Source organism: Eublepharis macularius, chromosome 2 (assembly GCF_028583425.1).
Source record: "Eublepharis macularius isolate TG4126 chromosome 2, MPM_Emac_v1.0, whole genome shotgun sequence".
Lineage (NCBI taxonomy): Eukaryota > Metazoa > Chordata > Lepidosauria > Squamata > Eublepharidae > Eublepharis > Eublepharis macularius.
The window spans coordinates 44,143,699-44,170,121 of record NC_072791.1 but is presented as its reverse complement, the minus strand read 5'-3'; the positions used below and the strand labels follow the sequence as shown (position 1 = coordinate 44,170,121).

The 26,423-nt window shown below is 44.6% G+C and overlaps 1 protein-coding gene across 1 annotated transcript in view; it reads left to right on the top strand.

Moving 5' to 3' along the window:
* The window catches only part of LRRC74A (leucine rich repeat containing 74A), a 46,894-nt gene extending 22,956 nt beyond the window's left edge, over nt 1-23,938 (top strand). Inside the window, exons 9-15 of the mRNA XM_054972642.1 lie at nt 321-515; nt 1,766-1,861; nt 2,458-2,601; nt 6,822-6,929; nt 10,765-10,850; nt 12,763-12,843; nt 23,862-23,938. Of these exons, the coding sequence (XP_054828617.1) occupies nt 321-515; nt 1,766-1,861; nt 2,458-2,601; nt 6,822-6,929; nt 10,765-10,850; nt 12,763-12,826 (693 nt within the window). The 3' untranslated portion in view covers nt 12,827-12,843; nt 23,862-23,938. The remainder of the gene's footprint in view (nt 1-320; nt 516-1,765; nt 1,862-2,457; nt 2,602-6,821; nt 6,930-10,764; nt 10,851-12,762; nt 12,844-23,861) is intronic.
* Nucleotides 23,939-26,423: the final 2,485 nt, after the last annotated feature.

Here is a 26,423-nt window from a genome sequence, read left to right as displayed (position 1 = left end):
ATTGTTCCAACTGGACAACATGGTGACTGCACATATCAGGAGAATTTAAGTGCAGTTTGGAGATTCCCAGTACATGTGGATATAATGTCAGAAAAGGGCTTAAAGAAACAGACAAGATGGGTGGATGACTTCACAGTCCGACTTGGAAGGCATTTCTTGAGCCATCTTGTAGTGAATTGGGCTTATGGCATCACAACACTTTAAAATCTGGATCATTGTGAGAGGGAGGTCCGTAGGAGAAAAGGATTACTTCAGCGGCAGCCTGGACGATAGAGATATTTAAAAGAAACTATCCATTTCTCTTCATACTCCTTCTCCAGACTAATGCAACACTGAAAGTGCTTGATGTCTCATGGAACGGTTTTGGGAATGAAGGTGCTTTTGCCCTTGGAGAAGCCCTCAAAGTCAACAACGTGCTGGCCGAGCTAGACATCAGCAGCAACCACATCAACAATGAAGGGACTATAAAGTTGAGCAAAGGTTTAGAAGTCAATGGGAATCTCCGAGTCCTGAAGGTAGGTCATTGTTTCCCAAGCTCATGCAGATGAAAGCCTTCAAATTGGCAAAATATGGACTGCGAAATGTGTTGTTTGTTTGTTTGTTTACTTAACTGCATTTCTACAACACTTCTCTCAAAAAGTGTCCAAGTGGTTTGCAACCTCTAAAAAAATTCAAAAATTGCATAAAGACAAATAAAACTCAACCATTATAAAAGCCCAACAAATATATGATCCACGGAAAAGAGAGGTAACACTAAAACTGCCCAGTCATAAAACCACTAAGACCATCTTTGGAGATTTGAGGCCTTCTGCCTGCTTGTATGACTCTAGCCCATCCTGGCTACTTAAATATACTGGGGCGGGGAGGGGGGGAAGTGGTGTGCTGGCTGATGTTCCTTGCTTGAGCAAGGTGGTTGAATGGATGGTGGCTGGACAACCTTTTCTGGATTAAGTGGATGGTTTGGATCCTTTCCAGACAGGAAAGATCTGGCCACTGTGGTGCATGCCCTGGTTATAGCTAGATTAGATTACTGCAATGTGCTCTTTGTGGGGCTGCCCTTAAAAAATATTCAGAAACTTCTGTTGATATAGAATGCTGTAGCCAGGATGCTGACTGAAGTGGGTTGAAAGGGACCATATCACTCCAGTCTTGGCTCATCTACACTGGCTCCCAATCTGTTTCTGGGATCAATTCAAGGTGCTGGTGTTGACCTTTATAGCCCTTTATGGATGGGACCAATATACATGAAGGACTGCCTGCTCCTTTATGAACCTACCTGACCACTGCTATCATCTTCCAGGGCCCTGATTTGGGTGCTCTGCCTTCTGATACAAGGCGTGGCCCTTCTGGACCAAAAAATCTACCAAACTACCAAAACTCTGGAACTCTCTCCCCAGGGAGATTCATCTGTCCTCTTCTATTGCCACCTTCCACCAGAGGATGAAAACACTTTTGTTTCATTCAGTGTTCCTTCAGTGATCCCTCCTTCCTGCCCAGGGTTTTCACTGTTGTTTTTATGTTTTTGTATGTGTATTTTAGTGCTGGGTTATGGATTTTTGTTGGTTTTAATGGTTTCTGAGATGTGACTTTTAGACATATGTTTTTAATTTGTTAGCTATCTTGATGGCCCTTATGAGTGCAGAAAGGCAAAGCATAAATTTTGTACAGTAAACAGCCCCAGAAGTACAACTTGTGCTTCATTCATTTCCAGCAAGTGAAATTCCTACAATCGTTCAGCTATTATTTTCTTTCGTTTATCTCGCAGATGTCACATAATCCTATGACAGTAGAAGGTGCCATCGCACTCATCACATGCATCAGAAGGAACTCAAAATCCAAGATGGAAGAAATCAACATCTCAGTAAGATGGCATATCCCTATCTCATCAGTGTTTGGATGGGAGACCAAGGAAGACTCTGTAGAGGAAGACAAGTGACCTCTGCTCACTTGCCTTGAAAGCCCCTTGCTGGGGTCGCCATGAGTCGGTTGAGACTTGACAACACTCACATACACCCACACATATATAGTCACACTCTGCAAAGATATAATGCTTAGATCTTTCTAAACGCTTCCTTGGTTTGTATTCTAGTGAGCTGTTTTCATTCTACCCTGTCATGAATAATATAAGGAGTTTCAATTTCTCACTCAAACAAAGCAAATTCTAAGCATACTGGAAGGCATGATTAGTCAATTACACATAGTCCTTCTCCCAAAGAGTTTAGGGTGGCATACCTGGCTTCTGTTTTATCTTCCCAACAACATGAGGCAGGTTAGGCTGAGTGTATATGACAGGCCCAAGGTCACCCAGCAAGCTTCCGTAGCAGACTGGGGGTTCAAACCCGGGTACTGTACCTCACTGGCTCACACTGAAGTGATCACACAGGTAGCGTATGTAAGTAGGCCTTGTGGGTATGTCTCCATGGCACCTAGCATCATCTGCTCTCTGCTCTGCTTTAGAATGTGCTGGTCAATGAAGGCTTCGTCCGACTACTGGATGCTGTTTGTGAGATGCACCCTGAGCTAGATGTCATCTATGGAGGAGTTGGGGGCCACCTGGACAAGAGACAAGAGTGTCGTCCAGATCCTATGAAGATGATTCAGGTGAGGGTGTCTTGGTGCTACTCATCCTTGCAGTGCCCAGGTGCCATCCTGCAGTTGCGCAGAGGGTGGAGCTTGTTTCTCTAAGGACCTCACTGCTGAGTCAGGTTTTGGGAATGATCTGTGTACATTTGCTTTGTGCAGACAGGGCTCAAGCAAGGGGTAGGGTTTCCAGCCAGCACCTGGCAACTGGCAGGAGTCTGACAAGGCAGGGACATGGGCAGGAGGGGTGGGACTTCAAGCTCAGTATGTACATTCTCTCCTTTCTTTTTCCTGGTTATCAGCAAATCTTAGTTTGTGGTTTCAGCCAAACTAGCAAGTTATGATTTGCAGCTCCCCTCCAAGCCAGAACTGGTTTTCATAGAATCATAGAATCATAGAGTTGGAAGGGGCCATACAGACCATCTAGTCCAACCCCCTGCCCAGTGCAGGATCATCCTAAAGCATCTCTAACACGTATTCATCCATCCTCTTCTTGGTTTTCTTTACTGGTTTGGCATGAAACTGCAAACTATACTTTGCTGCACTTGATGAAACTACAGTTTGCCAAAAATCAGGAAGTGTGAATTGGCACAATGCTCTAGGATTCCCCCAGAACTCTATGGTTTTACTGTGTATATTATATGTGCTACACAGTGGGCTTTTTAAAATTGTTTTTAAAAAGATGACAGTACTCATCTATATAGTTGCACAGATTTCCAACAATTTCCTTCACAGGACTTGGGAGATTCCACCCCCCACCCCCAAAGGTGCCTGTACTGATTAATACCACCAAAAAAATAATAAAGTCCTGCTGCGACGTATATTATAATCATAATGTGTTAATTTCTGGATATATTTTATAAGCATGATAATTAACTTCAAAACAAGAATTCATTAAATCATTTATCACCACTTCTCAGGATTATGGATGGTTTTCTCATTACAAAAAGTAAATTGTCACTCATTTGGCTAGGCATCAGAAGTTCACTTCTCAGCTAATTTGGTGTGTGCCATTTTCGTTGGATTTCATATTGTTAATTTAGGTCACAATCCATGTCTCTCTATATTATATATCTATCTACTTTGCTTTGATCATGCTACAATTAACCCATGCATTACCATCACAGATTTTGCTTTTGCCTGCTACAGATAGTGTTTCTGGATTCTGGATTATTTTTAAAAGCCTGCCATCTCTACAGGCCTCACCAGATGGTGCTGTTGTCTTGAAGAATGTTACTTTTTAAAAGGCAAACTGCTAATGCCTGGGACCACCTGATCATATTCCATACAGCCTCACCAAATTATAAACTTTTGTCAAGAGTCTTCTTTTGGCAGCCCAAGGACCCAATAATAATAATAACATTCGATTTATATAGAGCAATTTACAAAGAATGTTATTATTATCCTTACAGCAATCACCCTGTGAGGTGGGTGGGGCTGAGAGAGCTGTGACTGACCCAAGGTCACCCAGCTGGCTTCAAGTGAAGGAGTGAGGAATCAAACCTGTTCTCCAAATTAGAGTCCTGCTGCTTTTAACCACTACACCAAACTGGCTTATCTGGTGCTAAAAAGTATTAGAAGTTTGTGCTTTAAAAAAAAAATCAATTTTTGCACCCCAAAATTCTACATTTGTTAATTTACAGGGCAGTCATTTACAGGGCACAGTCTCACTGAACAGTGATGGAAATCTTGTTCAGCTCTTACCCTTGCTTCTAAATTTCACCGGGCATTGCTCATGCTCACAAATTTTCAAGGAGAGCTTTGACTCTCAAAAGCTCATACCTTGGAAATCTAGTTGGTCTCTAAGGTCTATTGGACCTGGATCTTGGCCTTCAGCTGCAAGCCAACACGGCTATCCAGCTGAAACATTTTCAAGGGTCTCTTTTTCAAGCCAAATCTCAAATGCCACATTCTGCACCCAGCAACTGCTGGATTTTGAAACACAAACAGCTCAGAAGTTGAATAGCAAGACTATATGTCTGTGACTTTAACCCTCTAACTGCCCTGAAAAAAAACCTTACACATACTGTATTTCGAGATATATTCTTACCCCACGGCCAAATTCCATTGTATTGTGGTAGAAATGTTCCCACAAATAAATTTGTGGTGGCAGATATCATTGTGTCTGACAACGCTAAAGCATCCAGATTTTGAAATCACGCAGGGCTTTTTTTCAGCTGGAACGCAGTGGAACGGAGTTCCGGAACCTCTTGAAAATGGTCACATGGTTGGTGGCCCCGCCTCCTGATCTCCAGACAGAGGGGAGTTCAGATCGCCGCAGAGGGCAATCTAAACTCCCCTCTGTCTGGAGATCAGGGGGCGGGGCCACCAGCCATGTGACCATTTTCTCCGAGGGCAACCCCCTGAGTTCCACCACCTCTTTTCCCAGAAAAAAAGCCCTGCTTGGACATGCGGGTTGGGACCGGCATATCTTCTGGACCACCTCTCCCTGTACGTTCCCCGGAGACTGCTTCGATCAGCGGATAAATGTTTACTGGTGGTCCCCGGCCCTAAGGAAGCCCGCCTCGCTTCAACCAGGGCCAGGGCCTTTTCAGTCCTGGTCCCAGCCTGGTGGAACGCTCTGTCAATAGAGACCCGGGCCCAGCGGGACATATTATTGTTCCGCCGGGCCTGTAAGACAGAGCTGTTCTGCCAGGTGTTTGGTGGTTGAAGGGGGCAGTGCCATGTCGGCCTCCCACCTTTGGGGTAGGGGAGGGTTTTCCCCACCATTGCACTTGGTTAATTTATTTCATTATTGTTTTGTATATTGATTTTAGTATTGTTGTTTTCTTGTTTTTATCGATTTTAAACTGTTTACCGCCCAGAGCCCCTGGGATGAGCGGTATATAAATTGAAATATAAAATAAATAAATATGCACATCGAATGACTCTCACCAGCATGGTTCCTTTACTTAGCTATAACTTTATTTACAAAATTGAAAAACTAAAATATGTTTGAAATCTAAGATGTTAACCAACTAATATAAACTTTAATGACTTTAAAAAGAAAATATCTAAAAAAATATCTAAAATTAGTAATTTCAAACATTTTTGTACCTCAAGGTATTTTTCTACCCCACAAATATATGGGCAACATATATTTTGGAAGGGTTATCAGGTTGTCATGAAGAGCTGTATCTCTCCAGAGCACTTAAACATGGTTTCCAGGATCAGTGTTTCCCCCTAAATGGAATATCAATTTGTAAGATATGCCCCCTCACTCCTTTCAGGCTTTCATTCATTCATTTAGTGATTTCTGTACCCAGGCTATAGAGGCTGCAGAGTAGCTTAGAGCACAACAACCAATACAACAACAAATACCCATCAATTATTAGACAATTATTAGACAATTAATATCAACAAAATTCCTCACTGCAACATTTTTGGTTGCTTTTTTGATTTATGCTTGCATGATGCCTTTCTGTTCTTCTATGATAACTTTCTACCCTAGTGAGTCCTCGGGGTGGTTAAAAACATATAACAAATGAAAATTAAAATATGTAGTAAACATCCAAGATAAAAACAGCTTGAAAAGAAAACAACAATAAAAATAATCTCTTTTCCCCTCCCCGTATATCTTTATTGTGAGTTCAGTTTTTAAGAAATCCAGATACGTTCCCACATGTCTGCTGGAATACAATAGTTTTTAACATTGTCAAAAAAGTCAAAATAGAACTGGCCTGGTGGAGCTCTCTAAAGATGAATTTCTACCAAGAGGGTGCCCCCACCACCAAGATCCTGCCCTTTTTCCTGACTAATCTAGTTTCAGGATATTGATCTCAGAGCAATACTTCACCTTGTGCATGGGGAAGCAGGACCCCAGCATCTTTTTTTTAGTCCCACACATGACCTCACCCCATAACACAATTCTGAAAGTCACGGAAGAAATCTGTTTTATTTCTGGAATGGCATAAATAGATATTATTGTAATAGACTTGCAGCCAAGGCCAAACCCCCTCCCCCCAGGCTCTAGTAAAGTATTCACACATACACCGCCCTTCCATGCATGTGCAGGAGAAGGTGTTCCTGAAGATTTTTGTTTTGGAGGCTCCTATGGGATTTGGGGGATAGAAATTATAGTCTTCTTATCAGAACAACAAGGAATACTTCCCTACCCTGGTGGCAGACATAGCTGAAATACCCAAAAATACAGATAATGTTATCCATGGGGAGGGGTGAGGAGTTCAGGTGAGTCACCGAAGCAAGATTTAGTTTGCATTTCTTTCTTTTTTAATCCCTAGAACTACTTGGATAAAAACAAGCTGAGACTTTGGGATTTCTTTAAGAAGATGGACAAAGAGGGGACCATGAAGATTACTGTGTCAGAGTTTCGGAAAGCCATGATGCAGGTACGTCTCAGAGTACCTCTATACTAGAGACTTAAAAGTGGCTTGAGCGACTTAACCATCATGGCTTCACGAATAGCACAAGGGTGGTTGCAGGCTAGGGTCCTATCATCTTCCTTGGTTGGAAGCTATGACACTTAGTCAAAATAAACAATACAGTGGACACATGGTGCCAGAGGAAGGGACTCTGTTTCTAGTGGCACAAATGGTGTCAGAAGAAAGCCCAAAGCTCCTCTCTACCCCAAACTCCGTTTGCAGCCCAACAGAGAAATGGAAAGCTTTTTAAAGGTAAGTCCTTCCTAGGGAACCTCTGCCCTGACACGTGGATTTTGTATAATGCAACTGATTATCAGCAGAGCATTTTGGTTCTTAAACAGATGTGACCCTAGTGTAAATGTGTAGTGTTAGATATTCCCTCCAAGGAGATGAAAGCATTGAATATTTCCAAAGGAACGCATCTAGTGGCTGAAGCTGTGGTCAGCTGAAGACTGTCCACTAGCAGCATACTAGATTAGTTGAAACCTTAGGACAGAAAAACAATTCAAGATTGCCTTGATAAGCTAGAAAGATGGCTGACACTAACATGATGAAATTCAAGAGAGAGAAATGCAGAGTTCTGCACTTAGGCAAAATTAGTCAGGTAGAGGACACCGGACTTGGCAACAGTACAAGAGAAGTAGATCTTGGGATTGCAGCTGATTATCAGCAGAACATGAGTTGGCACGGGCAGGGTAATGCAGCTCCAGAAAGGGCTCCTGTGATTTTAGATATCCAAGTAAGGTTGTCAACTCTGGGTTGGGAAATGCCTAGAGATTTGGGGGCAGAGCCTGCGGAGTACAGAGTTTAGGGAAGGGAGGGAATTCAGCAGAGATGTGATGCCATAGAGTCCACCCTCTGAAAATGGCAGCAGCTTTATTTTGACAATGTGGCTGGTGTTGGTAAGGAAGGAGTAGATGTTTATAACCCAAACCATCCTTTTCCTAACTTCCCTTCTTTGGTGCATGCTCAGATGCCTTGTTTCCTGCATGTTTCTGATGGGACCCCCCCCCCCACACACACCCAGCAGAAACAACTGGCTATCAAAACATGTCACTGGTAGCCAGAACTGCCAGGGGTTTGTGTCTTTTAGACAGCTCAGAAACAGCAACCTGTTTCTGGAGGAATATGGCAGGATGCTGCTCCTGATGGGCTGGGCAACAGAAATGGCTTCTTTGTTAGAAAGTGCAACCTGTGGAGGAGGACGGCAGAAGCCTGACAGGCTGTGCAACAGAAATGACATAGCCATAAAAATATGGTACCCTTAGACTAGTTCCTTAACAGAAGGCTACCAGCACTCAAATGCAGAATGTGCATACTCAGAGGCATTGTGTCTTTGGCTGCAGAATTTGGAGGAGAGATGGCAGCAGGTCTGTTCTGACAATGTGCCTGGTGCAGGTAAAAAGGTTGCAGCTATTTGAAGCCCAAAGCATCTTTCTCTTACAAATCCTGTGCATGCTCATAACCCTTTTTTCCTGTATGTTCCATATGGGAGAAAACATCAGTAACAAGAGGAGGAAAAATTGCCAATGAAAAATATTGCAGGTGCATTCTGCACATGCTCAGAGATATTTTGTCTTTGGGTGAAGATAGATTGTAGCAGCTGTATTGTGGTAGCGTAGCTGGTAGTCCTGGAAAAAAGCTTGTTCCTGTCCAAAGCCCAAATCATCCTTTTCTCCCCCTTATTCTGTACATGCTCAGAGGCCTTGTTTACTGTGTGTTCTTGATGGGAAGTGTAATTTCAAATATCAACCATACTCTGTTAATTTGCTGTTCTTCCATGACATGACACATCCTTTCCCTTCTTGGCCTTTTTTGATATTTTATACCTAGGCAAACTATGTGCACTCACAGTCAAAAGACTCTTTGCATGTTCCAAGTAACCACTCCCACCCCAAAAGATATTCCATGGAATGAACATACTTCCAAAATGATTTCTCTGAGGTTGGTTATGTGTAAAAGCAGACGGTGGAATTGCAAATACATTGAATGCACTCTGTGCCAATCCGGAGTTTTAGTAAGAATCTGAGAGCTGAGTATTTGCTGCAAGAAGACAAAGGTCTTCTCTTCTCTTCTTTTCTTTTCTTTTGAGCTGTCTCATCATAAGCAATATTTTCTAATCGGATTTGAATAACTTTACTTCTAAACGTGTTTTTTGAGAGAAGCTCTTTTTGATAGCCAAGATGAGCAAGTAAGGGCAGTGGCTACAATGGGAGAGTCTGAGCATGATCTGTTCTTCCTACCTCTGAAACTATTTTTCAGCAGTGCAGATTTTTCATAATAATTCTCATTGTACTCCCCACATCTAGATAGTTTTGCTCTGGTCGTGTGTTAAGTTGCAGTTTACACAATCCGTAAACCTCCTTCCACTAATTAGGGTCCCGTAGAGTACATTTTCTGCAGTTTGAGATGTTCTGACAGCACTTGTGGGCAGTAGAAAAGGGTAAAAGTTCATTTGCTGCTTCAGTTGCTGCTATTGAGTTTGCTTATTTGTAAGTGCGAACACTCAGGAACAAATTTGCAAGCCAAATCTGACAGGGATGCTCTTTTTAACACTATACCAGGAATTGCCATCTGAGGGCTGGCAAACTTGGATGTGATCGGAGCATGGATAACTGTGGCCAGATGCTGATTCTCTAGAAAGGCTACTGCTAGTGTACTGGCCCAAGCTGGTTAGAGCTGCTAAACACTACCAGTGATCTCTGAACATCCACCTGCAGATACAGATCTAAGAGCACCCCAATGCTGCGCTTCATTTGGGAATACAACGCAATCCAGCTGGATCCCTGGGCCATCATTAGCCCGGTTGCTGATCAACAGCATCTTAATTTTATCTTCAGTTTATTGGCCCTCATCCAGTCCATTAATGCCTCCAGGCACTTGATGAGAACATCCACTGCCTTACCTCTGCTGCAAAGAAAAATAGGGCAGTGTGTCATCAACATACTGATGATATCTCACTCCATATCTCCAGACAGCCTTATGTAGATGGTAAACAGTGTGGGGAGGAAAATGAATGGTAGAACCCCACAGCACAGCAGTCCCCCACACTACAAGGTGCACCATGGTCCCAATCCAACTGAAGCCCATGCCTGCCTGCCAATTAAGGTCCCAGCGGGGACCTCCAGGTACAGCCTGATTCTGCCACGTAGGAAGGAATCCTAAGAGGTCCAAGAGAATCTATAGAGCCGCTACCACCACCCCATCCCTGTGTCTCTCCCTGGTGTCTCTCCCTGGCAAAGGATTGTGGTTTTGTGGCTGGAAGTCACTTGGGTCCCATGGGAATAGGCAGGATTGGTCCTAAGAGATTATTAGAGGAAGTCGAAAATGATGGCACAGCTGGGAGTTGAAAGCTGAGCTGCTAACTTGCAATAACTAACATTCCAGACAAATCATAGACTTTAGTGGGAAGCAATTGGGGCAGCCTAGGAAAGCAGTGACAAAGGGTGGATCAGAGTAGGCTTTCTGCATTACATTACAAGGTGTTTCTTATGTGTATAAGCACCATTAAGGGAACAGTAAGATTCGAGCCCAGTGGCATCTTAAAGACTAAGGCAATTTCCAGTGTTTAGCTTTTGAGAGGCAAGCTCCATTCATTCGATTCAAGTAGAAAGGGAAGAGGATTTGAGCCAGGTGGGTTGACACATGCTTCCCTTGGTTGCAAAGCGCCCTTCACAGAATTGGGGTAAAGGAGACAGGCAAGTGCTCCGACTCTGTAACCGCCCAAGTAGTGGTGTGGGGGCGGGGGATGCTTAATCGCCAATTCCTAACTGCATGTACCCAAATGTTCTTGTTTCCCAAGCAATCCAACATCCCTCTGGACCGAGTACAGATTGGTGAACTGGTACACAAGCTGGACAATGAGAAGACGGGGCTTGTGGACTACAGGTAAGCAACAACCATCATTTCCCTCTTACCGATTCTCTCTTCGTTGTTTTTTTCCATTTTAAAATAAATGGGGGGCAGGGGGTGAACTCCAACAAACCTTTTGAATCAGGCTAGATGTTTATTATATCTAATAATAAAGCAGCAAAATCAGGCCACCCACAGACAGGGTACAGGCTTCTGTGTCTTGTAGAGACTCCCCGGATGTATGTAGAAAATTCTGCTTTGCAAATTAACTAAAAAAAAAATTATTCCAAAATTCCCTGATGAGAATTGAACATACTCCAGTAGGCATGGAATTTGAGAGGACTACAGAATCAGTGAAAGGAAGAAAAACAGAGTTAGGAAAATTAGTCAGCTCAAGCCCCTAAGAGCTTCTAGTATCCAGGGTGGGGGGGAGATTTTGAGTAGTTTCACGATCATCTATTTTCAGTATGTCCCCCCCCTCCCCGATTCTTGAGGACCAAGTTTGTTCCCTTTAATTGCAAAGTTAATGAGTGAGAGCCTGTCATGAAGGGGCTCACCTCCAGCGACTCCCTAGACTCCCTTTCCATCATGAAGTCTGATCAAGCTCTTGGAACAGTCAGTTAAAGAGAGGAGGGAACAACAAAGGGAAATTGGGAAACTGGCCTGCTCAAGCCCTAAAACTTTACAGTAACCTAGTATCCTAGAATATCCTTAATAGTATACTACTATCATATTCTACAGTATCCTAATGATTATAGTATCCTTTAGCTATTTGTTGAGCAATATCCTACAAGCCACATGGAGAAGGCACAGAGTTTTCCATTGTTCCTCTGCAGTACTGCAGCTCTTTCCAGACCCCAGAAAATCATTCCTGGATTCATGCAGAGAAACAACTGAGGGTCAGCTGGGTAGAGCAAGGGAGAAAGGGGGATGGAACAGCCCCATGCCCTCCATGGAGCTGAGCTGTCCTTCCGGAAGAGGAAGGAAAAGCCATTTCAAACTCTTGTCTGTTCTCACTCCACTGCCACCAACCTATTCTGCTGTTCTTCCACATGTATTTATTTACTTCATTTTTACCTAGCCTTTTTTCTTACTTGGGAGCCCGGGCAGCTGACATTGTTTTTGTCTCCTTCACTTTATCCTCACAAGAACCCTGTGAGGTAGGTTAGGCTGAGAGAATGAGACTGGCAAAAAGGTCACCCAGCAAACATCCTTGGTAGAGTGGTGATTTGAACCAGATCGTAGTCCAGCGCTCTAACCACTGCACCACACTGCTTCTCTCTGGGGCATGGGTCCCACAACCCTGAGACTGATTTTTGCAGAAGGAGCTGCAGCAATGAAGGGGAAAGTGGAGAAACTACACCTTCCACACATGGAGCGGTAGAATACCACTCCACTGAGCACCGGTGTCTGTAGTTCAGACTGTTCTCAACATGACTTGCATATGTTGGCTCCCAGCTTGTGAAAAATTAGTTAAGCCCATCCAGTATCATGGACACTATTAAGCCTTTGGTGCAAATCACTGTGGGTTTTGTCAATCACTTGCAATGATGTGCCGGAAGGTGATTCATATTGGACCCCATCCATGGGGCGTTCCAGGCAAGAGATGAGCAGAGGTGGTTTGCCATTGCCTTCCTCTGCATAGCAGCCCCCGTCTTCAGCGATGGTTTTCCACCCAAGTACTAACTGTGGCCAACCCTGCTTAGCTATCAAACCCTGACGAATTCAGGCTAAGCTGGGTTTTCTGGGCTGCTCCGTACATGTAGCTGTCGGTTAAAAGGCAACTTGCATGGGTCTTGGAAGAGCTTTCCCCGTAGCTATCATGTGCTCAGTGGCTAGCTCATTTCAGTGGTCTCTAACAAGTCATTGGGGGAGGAGTAATTCAGAAAAGTTGTTCTTTTTAAAAAGAGAAATCCTCATTTTTTCCTCCTTTCATCTTTCAAATCAGTAAATTTAAAGTTGAGGAGCCAGAGCAGAAGCCTAAGGAGGAGGATAAAGAGGAAGAGCCCTAACCAGGTCCAAAAGTCAGGTCAGCTGATGAAAGATGGAAGAATAAGTGCTGGCAGGAAGATCAAAATATGCTCTGTGGGCAGGGCGGTAAAGTCTGGAGGTGGAAAAGCTTTTTGATAACCAATGGTCTTGGGTTCAGACAATAAAATATACTGCAATACGTGATGGCTGCTGTAAACTCAAAACAGGAAGGCAGAAGGGCCCCTTCCTTTCCACGACAAAGTTGCGCATTTGTGCTAGGAAGGTGTATTTGCTCATACATTTGCAGCAAAATCCTAAGCAGAGTTATTCCAATCTAAGCCAGTTGAAATCAATGGTCTTAGACTGGAGTAACTCTGCTTAGGATTTCACTGTTGCTTCAATGCCTGCACACTTTCCCTCAACGTTGCATTTTAGCACTCAACATTTTTTACCTAGGGAGAACGTACTACTTCCTTCCTGATAGTGCATTCATTGTTACTGTGGCTACATTGTCATGTGCAATGTGGATATGTGAGTCTCGTGGACATCTGTGTGACTTCCTTTCACGGCATCTAGTGACACACAATCAGATTCCTTACCCATGCTTATGCTACCCTGTGAATTTCTTTTAATTTTTGTTCCATCTTCCTTCTCTAACATTTCAGAGTGAAGACACATATATATGGAAACAAAATAATACAGGATTCCATTGGCAACATCAGCAGCAACAAAAGCTTATTCCAGCATAAGTTTATCTGGGTTACTCACAGCTCATTTCATTAGATGGATGAAATGCTCATCTGTGTGCCTAATGGATCTGATGAAGTGAGTGCTGACTCACAAAAGCATAGGCTAGATCTGGAGTGAATGTTGTTATTCTTTAAGTTGCCGCTGGACTCTTGTTTTATTTTGCTAACACACACATCTATCTGGGACCGTCATCGTACATAAAGATAGATGTCACAAGAGTGACAGAAGCAGTTCCAATGCCTTCAAAGCTGATGATTTTTTTTGTTTTTGCTCTTTTCAAAGCCAGTTCTGCAAGTGATGAATGACAGATTTTGTAAAGGCCTCTGAGCGCAGGGTCTTTTCTTGCTCGGCTGTTTTGCAAGCAGCCAACTAACTAAAAAAGTGGATTAGCTGTGTTGCAAAATGCTGGTCAATTCATTTCCAAATACGCTACCCTGTATTATGAAACAGCTTCTCTTTGATTTAGCAAGAGAGGCAAAGAACGGAAGAGATTATGACTTGTATTGGATCATCATCAATCAATAATTTAAAGATGAGAAAACTCAGCCCTGGTTTGTTGAACTGCAGTCACTGGTGTACAGGCTATTTTACTTGAGGCCCCAATGTACTTCTTGATTAGTTAGTTAGTTAGTCAGTCAGTCAGTCAGTCAGTCAGTCAGTCAGTCAGTCAGTCAGTCAGTTATAAAATATATTTTTTAAACTACGCAATCAGAGTGCATAAGACAGAATAACAATGAAATAATACTAGAGTTACTGAACTGGAAAATAATGTAAACAAAACAAAACAAATGCAGAAAGTAGGTTACAAGTAGAGATGGGCATGAACCAGGCAAAAATGAACGAAAAAAATGAACCACGAACGTTCATGAACCTGCCCCAGTTCGTGAACTGGTTCGTTTGGTTTATGAAAATGGCACTTCCGGGCCAGCAAATCACCACTTCCAGGTCAGCAGAAGGTCACTTCTGGGTCAGCAGAAGATCTGCAGAAAGCCCATCCCCCATTGCCTAGGAAACTGATTGATCAGCACCAAGATATCTGCAGTGATGAACTGGAAAATGAACTAAACGAAATGCCCTAAAGTTCGTGGTGGTTCATTAGAAATAGGCTCTGACGAACCACCAGTTCACGAACCATGAACTGGTCTGGTTCGTGACAAACTTTGGTTCGTATTTCAGTTCATGTCCATCTCTAGTTACAAGCTCAAAGACAATGCAGTAGAAGCAAGATGATACATACAATAAGCATTGTAATTGACTGCAATCCTGCATTGTTCTCATCTCTCCTCTATTTTCACAATAACCCTGTGAGGCAGGTTAGGCTGAGTGCATATGACTGGCCTACTTAAGTCACCCAGCAAGCTTCCATTGGAGAGTGAGGATTTGAACCTTGGTCTCCCAGATTCTAGCCCGACATTCTAATCACTATACCACACTGGCTGTGTAGTGAATTGTACAGGCAAACAAGTCTTTGAATAACCCAGGGCACTGCCTATAAAGTAGGGTTGTTCTCAAGCGTGTGATAGCCAGTATCTTGAACTGAACCCCATAACTGATGGACAGCCAATGGAGAGAATGGAGAATGGGACTAAAATGCATGCTTCTGATAATAATTGAGTTGCCGCATTTACACCAATTGGAGTCTCTGAGTTGACTTTAAGGCAAGATCTATGTAGACTGCATTGCAGTAGTCTGGTCTCAAAATTACCGTGGCATGCATCCAGGTGGCCAGATCAGCTGAGTTATGGTAGGGGGCTGTCTTCTGGGCTAAAATAAGTTGGTAGAAAGTGTTTTTGCACCTCCTAGTCTAATTAATTAATTAATTAATTAAACTGCTCCTCCAGCAGTAAAACTGGATTCAATATAACCCTACGTTTTTGACTGAGCCAGCAAGGGTCAGATGAACCCAACTGAAGGTGGGAAGAAGAATACCTTTTGGTGCTACACCTCTGAAGATGCCAGCCACAGCTGCTGGCGAAACGTCAGGAACTACAATGCCAAGACCACGGCAATACAGCCCGGAAAACCCACAACAACCAGAATACCTTTCCCTGCCTCTCCAATCAGCATTACCTCTGTCTTGGCAGGATTTAGTTTCAATATAGTCTCTCTTAGCCATTTAATTAGAATTACAGGCAGTGGTTCAAGTCCTTTGCAACATCACCAGGAGATTTGGAAAAGGAGATATAGAGCCGAGTGTCATCAACATATTATTGACGGCCAACTCCCAAACTATGAATGATTTGTCAGGTCCCACACTGATGACAGCTGGTCTCTAATGGCAACCCTTTGAGTCCAGTCTGTGATGAATATTTTGAACCAGTCCAAAGCTCATCCCCTTATACCTACTTCTGTCCCCAAACTCCTCAGCAAGACAGCATGGTCTATACCATCAAAGGTTGCAGATGAGTCCTGTAGAAGCAACAAAAAGCATGGCTTTTGTCTACATTCAGACAGAAGTCATCAACCAAAGCCACTAGAGATGTCTTTGTCCAATACCCCTTCCTGAAGCAAAACTGAAGAGGATCTAGAACAGATGTGTTATACCAGAAGACTTGGAGTTGGTCATCTATTGGTCTCTCAATCACTTTTCCCAAAAAGGGAAGATTAGAGATTGGGCAATAATTGGCCACATCATTTTTCTGTAAGGATTTTTTGTTAAATAACAACAACAACATTCGATTTATATACTGCCCTTTCAGGACAACTTAACACTCACAGAGCGGTTTACAAAGTATGTTATTATTATCCTCACAACAATCACCCTGTAAGGTGGGTGGGGCTGAGAGAACTCTGAAAGCGCTGTGTGTGACCCAAGGTCACCCGGCTGGCTTCAAGCAGAGGAGTGGGGAAGTAAAACCAGCTCTCCATATTAGAGTCCTGCCACTTAACCACTACACCAAACTGGTGGATAACTGCCTCTTTGAGTGGCCAATGGAAGGTTCCTTGAATTAGTGATTGTTTTCTGAGGGATACCAAGGGCTCATTGATGTGTTCCTTATTTCATTTTAACAGCCAGGATGGGCAAGGGTCCAAAGCACAAGTAACGGCCTTCACAGATCCCAGGATCCTGGTGTTATCCATTATGGTAACTGGGTTACAATTGTCCATAAAAAGACTAAACAATGTATTATACAGTTCTTCTGACTGTCCTATGTTACAGCCAGCATTCAGATAAGCATGTATTCACAAAATTTTATCAGCAGAATGCTTTGCAAAGATATCACAACTAACAGTTTGTTCCAGAATCAATAAAAGTTCCAATTTAGAAGTCAGCCAAAGCTGAGATACCTTAAACATTTGGGATGGTTTGGTCATGAACTACCATGGTAGTAGAGAAGTAACATTTCTTTGCCTCTGTCACCACCACTTCATAGGTCTTCCAATGGGTTCTATGTTCTGTCAGAGCCAGTGGAAGTTGTCCAAGACGTCTCCCAGCTTTCTTCACATCACCCAGCTCTGTGGTAAACCAGGGAGCTGGGTTGTGTCCCCTAGAGAATTCTGGAATCTAGTAAGATCCATGAGACTCCATGGGCCTTTTTAACCAGGGTTACCTCTGGGGTGTTGGGGCCCACATTCTACCTTGCCTTGAGTAGGCAGTGGTCAGTCCAGGGTTCAGGCCAATATCCAACCCTGAAACTAGACCTTCCCTCAAACAGTCAGTGCACAAGATCCACAGTGTGGTCTCTTTCATATGCTGAGCCTGTCATAATATGAGAGAGGCCCAAGAACCTATGAAGTCCTGGGCCAGACCCAGCGAGGAGTACCCTCTGATGAATGTTGAGGTTCCCTCCAAACAGTATAGACATACAATATACAGAGCTCAGAAACCTTTGTGTTATCAGCCAACTTGGTATAATGTTAGGTATGATTCCTATTTGCTGTGTGCCACTTTTTAAGGGTCTGGGGGAGGAATCTGGGACTTTTATCAGTCCAAGCAGGAAGCCATTGCAAGTGCAAGAAAGGGGACTGCCTACTATCCCGTTTGCCCCCCAAAGTTCTGAATGGCCCCCCTCAAGATCTGTAGATTGCCTCCTGTGGGCTGTACATAAGGTTGCCATATGCCTGACAATAGGCACAAAAATGGGGAAACCCACGGGAAGTAAACGTCACCTGAATAAGCTGTAAACAATTTTTATGACAAATTTTATATAAAGTGCAAGTGCAATGAATTAATTAATATGATCAAATACAGATCATAAATTCATCATTATCTCATAAAAATGAACATTCAATGAAAACATATTCCCAACAGCAAACAACAGCAGCAGACAATTCTTAGACACAATGAATTTTAAAGAGACACCCGAGTATAATGGACCTATAGTCCAAACAACGATCCCGTTGTTATATCTTCTTCCGTGTTTTAGAATGACTTAATTCTTCCACTGAGTGGCAAGCCGTGAGGGTGAGGTTGGTGGAAACTCCTCTCAACGCCCAACGCCCGATCTGGGGCCGGCTCAACTCCACAGATTTCGTGTTGACTTTTTCAAGAGCAACCTCTCTACAAATACATATATACATTCAAAAACCTGTCACACCCAACTCCCCACAAAAGCCCTCAAGTTACATTCCTATGACAATATACTCACACAGCAAATATCAGAACGATTCAAGGGTGAAACCTTCCAGTGTTGGCAGCTGTAAATTCTAACACTTGCACAGCCTAATGATGCATGACTCAATAAATAGGAGGTCTGATTATCTCACAGCCAATTTCCTTAAAGGAGACTCCCCCAACGATCCGTACCAACTTATAAGAAACAGCTCAGAACTAGTTCATTATTTAACCCCCTTGGTTTAATCGTATCCAATCGGTGTATCCAAAATGCCTCCCGACGGAGGAGGGGCGTTAGCAATGGGCCATGTGCATTCCTAATGGTCTCAAGGATAACCACCGTGAAGTCGTTATCCAAGTGGCCTTTCTCCCTGAAATGCGCTGTTAGAGGCACTTCCTGCACGTTGTTACGGATCCGCGAGCTATGTTCAAGTATTCTTACCTTAATTGGCCTTAATGTACAGCCCACATATAATAAATTGCATGGGCACCGTAAAGCATAAACCACTCCCTTAGTCTGGCAGTTTGCAAAGTGCTTAAAGGTATATCTAACCGCTCCCAATACCACCTCCTTAGACTCACATAAGTTTTTACACGCCTGGCAATGACCACATTTGTAGTTGCCCCTTGGTAGCTGTTGATGTTGTTGCTTCACAGTATCACTCACATCGGCATGAACTAAGCTGTCTTTCAAGTTCCTAGTCCTGCGGAAGCCAACCATAGGTGGCTGCTCGCATCCTGCTATTTCAGATATTAGTCCCCAGTGGCGATTGACCACCCTTTTAATACGATTTGCCATTGGGGTATAGTCTAGGGACCAGACAATCCTGCCTACTTCTCCCGAGTCTTTCGAAACAAATAGCGACTCCCTGCTTCTCACCGTTGCCCTCTGCCATGCCGACTCTATCACCCTCAATGGGTACTTCCTTCTCGCGAAGTTCCTACATAATTCTCTCCCATCCCGTTCAAAGTCTACCCTAGTAGAGGAATTTCTCTTTAGCCTAAGAAGTTGGCTAAAGTTGGCACTTTATATAAAAATTTGTCATAAAAATTGTTTACAGCTTATTCAGGTGACGTTTACTTCCCGTGGGTTTCCCCATTTTTGTGCCTATTTATGTACGGGAGTAGCCATTCGCTTGGTTGTATATGCCCGACAATGGCAGGCAAACTCCCAGGCCATTTGTCCCCTGCCTGCCAACTGCTAATGAAAACAAGAATTGCCCTAAATGTAGCGACATTGTCACGGTGGGGCACGGAGGCACATGCAAAGTGCTACAACTCCCTCCCCGTGCTCCTCCCCACCCTCCAGATCTCCCGATGGTTGCCAGGGTGACCAGGCAACTGTAGCTGTATAGGAATCAAGGGCTTAGGATCTGACTTAGCTGGAGATGAAAACGCTCTGTCGTGGTTTGATTGTTACTATGACTACGAAACAGGCTACAGCTCCACAGGATTCTTTCTCTCAGAAAACAAAGCAAAGCCAGGAGAACTGTACCATGTATTTATTCTGAAGATCTCTCCCCTTGGTTTTGCAGGTGGAAGGGTAGAGATCCAGCCCAAAAGCTGCTCCCCCTCCTTTAAAGTCTTTATCTAGTCTCTGTAGGATCAAAAGATGGCAAGAATGGAATAAAACTGATGCAAAGTCTAACTGCTAGAGAACTAGCATGATGTATTGATTTGAGTGCAAGCATAAGGCCTGGGAGACCCAGATTCTGATCCTCATTCTATCGTGAAGCTTTTAGGAGCTCTTGGGGTTAGGGTTGCCAGGTCGCTTTACCCTCCTGGTGGGGTGGAGGGGAACCAGGCACTTACCTATTTGACGTCTTCGCTCCCAATAAGGGTTGCCAGCTTCCAGATGGTTGCTGGTGATTTCCCGGAATCACAACTGATCTTCAGACAATAGAGATCAGTTCCCCTGGAGAAAATGGCAGCTTTGGAGGGTGGAGTCAATGGCATCCTAGGGATCCCCTACCCCTGCCCCCGCCCCCACTTACCTGGCCAGTGGGGGGCACACCTGTGCGCTCCCCTGTGGTGCTGCATGCTCCCATGTGCAGCAGCCACCTGGATCGGGCCCATTTTGGCTTGGATCAGGGCTGCTGTGGAGCTCTGCAGCAGCCCAAAACGGGCCCATTTCGGCCCAAATTGGGCTCATTTTGGGCTCATTTGGGCATGGATTGGGCCCATTTTGGGCTGCTGCAGAGCGCAGGGGCACTCCCACGCTCTGCAGTGGCCCCGATCCACACCAAAATGGGCCCAAAACAAGCCCGATTTGGGCCGAAATTGGCCTGTTTTGGGCTGCTGCAGAGCGCAGGAGTGCTCCCAAGCTCCACAGTGGCCCCAATCCGAGCCCCTGCGGAGCATGGGTGCGCTCCTAGGGGGGCTGCATGATGTCATCACTTCCCGGAAGTGACATCATCGCGCTTGTGGGAGCACGCACGCACACACACTTCGTGCGCATGCACCCCCCACCCCAAGAGGTAAGTGTAGGGAGCCAGTCCCCTGCTGGGAGGTTAAGAGGGACTGAGCCCCTCCCCTTCCTAAACTCCTCCAGGCCCCCTCCTTCCAAATCTCCAGGAATTTCCCAACCAAGAGCTGGCAACACTACTACCAGCCTACCCAAACCTTAGGCGAGGCTTTGAAACAGTTATCTGGCTCAGCAGACAGGCTGCTTCTCCCTACCTCCTTGGGGGCGGTGGGGCCAGGGCAGGGCAGGGCCCTTTTCGGGGTTGTTTTCCAGTCCTAGTCTGCCCATGAATACGACCCCTTCTGTGCAAGGATTATATTGCTTCTGTTTCTATACAGTGCCTGGCACTCAGCTGGGCACAAGTGGTAAGCAGTGGCAGCAGCAGTAAAACCAATTGGTAAGAAAGAGTTGTAAATGCCGCTTCTTACAAAAAGTAGCAAAGGGACTGCTTGGCAGATGCAACATCCACAAAGCAGCCGGCCAGATGAGATGCATGGCACAGTTCATCTGGCAATTGCTAGCAAGCTGATTGTTCTGTCAACACATCTTGGAAGGCTTGAAATGCCACACCAGATAATTGATATAAAGCTACTTGCTAATTTTCAAGACAGCAGCCAAAAAAGGAATAAGCCTCACAATTACTGTGTGGCAAGTCCAACGGCAGCTACTAATTACATTTCCATGCAAAAAGACCTCCCCAGTGCAAAAAGGCTTCCTGGCCTCCCAGATCCAGGCACGAAAGGGTGAACCCGAGGAGGGTGCCTGTCACGGAAAGGAAAGAGAAGGTCTTCCGTTGCCAGCTGAGGCCTTTCAGTGCCTGAAGAATTTTGGATTGTTAATTTGCCAAGAGAATTTCATTCACCTGCCCAGTGCTTCAGAAGACTCAGCTTCCTCTTCTGCTGAATATAGCTATTTACTCAATATAATTTACTGTGGAAAGAAACTCCCACGCAGCTGCCTCTGGCTCTGGACATCGTGAGGGAGAGCCCTAGCAAAGTGCTTTCCTTTGGGAGCTCCTTTGCTCTTAGGCAGAAACTTCTGGAGCTACTGCAACACCAACACAACTTTCTGATAGAGCTCATCCACCGCTTCACCTGCCCCTTTACAGTACAAACCTATGCGAGTCTACTCAGAAGTCAGTGGGGCTTACTCCCAGATAAGCATGCAAAGGATTGCAGCCTTAATTTCTGGGGTGTAGCCATCTCCTATGATGATGCTGTCTCTGTTGAATTGTGCCAAGTGGTGCACACCCGCCATTTCTAGTCTGTTTCAAAAAATATACTGAGGACTACTGCTGGTGTAGAAATACCTGTTACCTGAATGGCTTACATGTGTTTGCCTTCTGGGGCTAGGAGCATCCCTCTGAGCATGTCCAGAGTGCAAGCCAGTGCAAGAGGATCAATTTTCTCATCAGGATTGATTCTTAAGTATACAAGGGGCCCAGTTATTGGGCAGCAAGCTCTAGGAATGAGGAATTTACATACTTATTGGAAAGGGCAGACAACAATCATACCCAATACCAGACAGATGGACTAAGGAATGGCTACTGCAACACAAACCAGAAAATAAACGACAACAAATACAGTTTTGGGTAGGTAGCCGTGTTGGTCTGCAGTGGGACAGCAGGATTTGAGTTAAGGTTGCCAGTCCCCCGCTAGGGGTGGAGGATCCTCCGCTCTCACCCTCCACCCCCAACCCCTGCTTACCTGGTTAGTGGGGGGAACGCGCCTCCAGGACACGCTCCCAGGCCACGCAGCATGCTCCTGCACACCACAGAAGCCCGATTTGGCCCAGATTCAGCCCAAATCAGGACGGATTTGGGCTAAATCGAGCCGCTGCAGAGCACATGAGCACCACCCTGGCAGTGCTCCCACGCACTGCAGTGGCCTGATTTGACCCAAATTTGGCTCAATTCAGGCTGAATTGGGCCATTGTAGAGTGCAGCAGCACTCCCAAATGATTATCTACATGCAGAGGCAGAAGGCCTTAGATTCCCAGATAAAATAACCTCAAAAAGAATGATTCTCTCAAAAAATTTTGTGCAAGTGCTTCTCTGGCCATCGGACTAACCACTGTCAGATAGTGTATAGGGATATGGAAAAGTTTGCTGTGTGTCAAAATAAATTACTCTCACCAAGGAATCATTGACCTGTGATACAAGCCGAGCTTGAAGTAGGTCTATAGCTTTTGTAGTATTAGTTATAAATGTGTTTTAGAGGGAAGTTAATGCTGTTGTTATAACTAACCCAAGAGGAGGCCACCTCAAAGTTGATTGTTCACATGTGTTTGGCAAACATGTGAGAAGATGATATCATTGAGCTAGAAGCAGATGGCAGAAGTGGCTCCAGATTCTTCTGAGTCAAACTTGGCCACCCACTACCTGACTGTCATCTTGCAGTTTCTTTGCCATGTGTTCCTTGATCAAGGCCAGACACATTATGCAGCAATAGGAAGAAGCTGCTAGGTAGCCTATCCCAGCACCATTCCCCCAATGCCAGCCTCCATCTCCACCATTAATATATACAGCCAGAACAGAGAGAGGGTGTCTTTATCTTTACTTTTTCAAACAGATGAGTGCAAAAATGTCTATTGCATGGCACAAAATCATTGACTGAATGGACCCAATTTCTGGCACATGAAAGTATTTTTAATAGAACTGCTAGACAGTTGTCAGGCCTGGGGAAAAGCAACACTTGAAGCACAGCAATAAACAAAGACAGCTTGTGGAAGCCAGAAAGCAGACTCATATAGCAGGAGAAACACTATCACGTGCAGCTTACAGTAAAGTAGAATTTCTGTGTTGTTGTTTACAATAGAAGGGTAATATCTGAATTTGACCTGGAAGCTTTCCTTCCCTTCTTCATCCCTTGTGCTTGACATCTATTGAAATCACCCTTGCATCTCCATGCTCCCATCACTTGTTATTCAGATATCAACAGGGCTTTTTTTCTGGGAAAAGAGGTGGTGGAACTCAATGAGTTGCCCTCGGAGAAAATGGTCACATGGCTGGTGGCCCCACCCCCTGGTCTCCAGACAGAGGGGACTTTAGATTGCCCTCTGTGCTGCTCGGTGGCGTGGAGGGCAATCTAAACTCCCCTCTGTTTGGAGATCAGGGGGCGGGGCCACCAGCCATGTGACTATTTTCAAGAGGTTCCGGAACGCCGTTCCACCGCGTTCCTGCTGAAAAAAAGTCGTGGATATCAATGTTGTAATGGAAAGATCTAAATGGTTCTGACCTATAAGGACTTCTAGCTCACCACTTCCTATTTGACCTTCCTCTCCTTTCCTTCACTCCACTGCTTCTCAGAGGCCTGGTGGACACACGGAACCAGATGATGCGCGACCAGCGACGTCAGCTACGACTCGAGGAGTCACGGCAGAAGAAAGAAAAGGACAAAGACGAGCGTGTGCTACAGACATTCAAGAATGCTGTGGAAGTGATTACTCCACACAGCTCTGTGGTGATATTTCTTAGCCAGAAATCACTGGCACAACCAGAGACTGAAAGTCGTCCTTCCACTCATTTTTCAGCCACCCCTCTAAGCTCATGGTATTATCAAGCTACAACAGGGACATCCACTAATAGCCAGCTTTCTGCAGAACAAGCTCTCTCATCCAACCATCCTGTCTTCCAGAGTGAGCCACATTCTGCCTCAAGGTGCATGCTGACCTCTGACCTGGATGTGAAATATCACTCAGAGCCCAACCTACATTGTTCAGAAGACCCAGTTTGCTCTCATTACAACATGGCTGCCTCTGAGCCAGATACAGACTCCAATATCCAACCAAGTGGCGTTGCTACTTCCTATACGGCCAGGCCCCTGGCGAACAGAAGTGTTACACACAGGCCTCACTACCACTTGGCAAGAGATCATAATTCTGCTGCCTCGACACAAGAAAAGCACCGAATGAAAGCTGTAAAAAAGAACAGATAATTAAGACTGTGTGGAATTAATAGTCCTCCCACATTTCTTGGAGCACAGACTCTCCAAACGAAATTCCTCAGATCAGTCTGATTCACACCCACGCCCCACACTGGCTTGTATCCAACTACTCCACTCAGCAAAGTCTGAAGTCTTCCTCCAGCCTAAAGAGCCTTTTCTCAACAGAAATGGCTCTTCTACTAGAAGAAAAACTACTTCTATTGGAGGCAGGCTCCTGAGGCTGTAAAAAGGCTTCAGATTTCATCGAGAGCTAAAATAAACATGATGTTTTTAATCAGTTCTGATCCATGTCCCCAAGATCTGTCCAGGCTTTCTATTCCCCCGCCACCAGTGGGTGCTTTCTGCTACCGCTCAGCTGACTGTTAGAAGAAAAACTATAGAGTTTTACCCAAATACCAGAGCTTACCTGGCATCCCCCAACAATGCACTTAGGTCACTTCCAGGCATGCCACATAATGAAGACTCCAGCAACCAGATAAGTCCCCCTCTTTTGGTTCCCTAACCCTAGGCCTGCCACTCATAGTATTCCAGGCACATGTAGCTCCAAACAGTACCCTTGAGCCATTTCAGTTCAGACAACTGGAGTAGAGTTGGAAGGCAGAAGCCTCTCCTGCCCCTTTGCCACGGCCCCAATCCAAATCAGGCCCCTGTGGTACTTTAGTTTCTTGTGGCCACTGTGTGGCTGCAGGGAAAGCAAGTTATGTCTGGGGAACCTGGACCCAACTCATTTAAAAAGTCACATCTAGCTTGACCCTGAGTGGCATGGTAGGAAACTGCTTTTGCCCTATGGAAGCATTGCTTGACTAAACACCAGCTTCTAAAGTCCCCAGGTCTAACACCAAGCTAGGATGAAACAGTACCTAGCTCTTGTAAAGAGTAATGAGACATAGGTCAAATCCACATTACTCATTCTAAGTCGCATGTTCCCTGCATTCCCCACGCAATCCTGAGTGCCGGTCACATTACCTCATTAAACAGACGCATTTCATTCGCATTTCTCCTGAATATGTGGTCACAGGTTTTCAACGGGAGTTTCACGGTGGCCGTGAACGGGCCAATGCGCAATTTATGCGGTTTTTTTAAAAACCACCCCCCTTCCTGTCTCTCCGGCCGTTCCGAGAGTTCCTGTTGGCTGATTCAACTTGCAAGTGCTCCGTAGTCTGCAAAAGACTGTTTTTGACTTCATAGCATTGGATTTATTGATTATGCTGTTTCTGAATCAAATCTGGTAGTTTGAAAAATCATTTTGGGGTGAATTCATCCTCAGAACGGACTCGCGAAACTTCCTTTATAACTGTTTTTTTTTATTTTATATTACTGTAATATCAAAATTATGAAATATCGAAATAATGACACTCCAAGGAAGTGAAACTTCAGTAAAATTCAGGCACTGAACTGTCCTGCATAGGAAATGCGCATGAAAGCTTCCCACATGCTTCCAAATTTCCAAAAAAGAAACGGGAGAGAGCCATCAGTGCTGTCAGTGGGGGAAAGAGAGGCATCATTATCTTCAATGATGTTTCTTTATAAGGCAAGATCGAAATAACGGAAAAGTGCGCTCAAAAAAATAAAAAAAATGGGCGGGGAAAAAAGGTCCCGCCCAAAAAAGCGGTTTTCGAGCGGCCGTGTGACTGGAGGGACGCGCGAGAAAGACGGATTGGAAGCAGGAATGTGAATGAAGAGGAAAAAATCGCGGATTGGAGGCAAACGGAAGATATCCGATAAACATGTGGGTAATGGGTGAATGTGGATTCGACCATAGTCTTAAAACTTCTGCTCACTAGAATGCAAAATAAAATCATCAAACCAGGCAGCCTGCACGGAAGCAGCCTCCTCTCTGTATTCAAATGGCTGAGGGCATATTTGGATGCAAACTGAATAGGACTCATAATGCATGACTAGTTGTTCATGACTTGAGCTGGTTT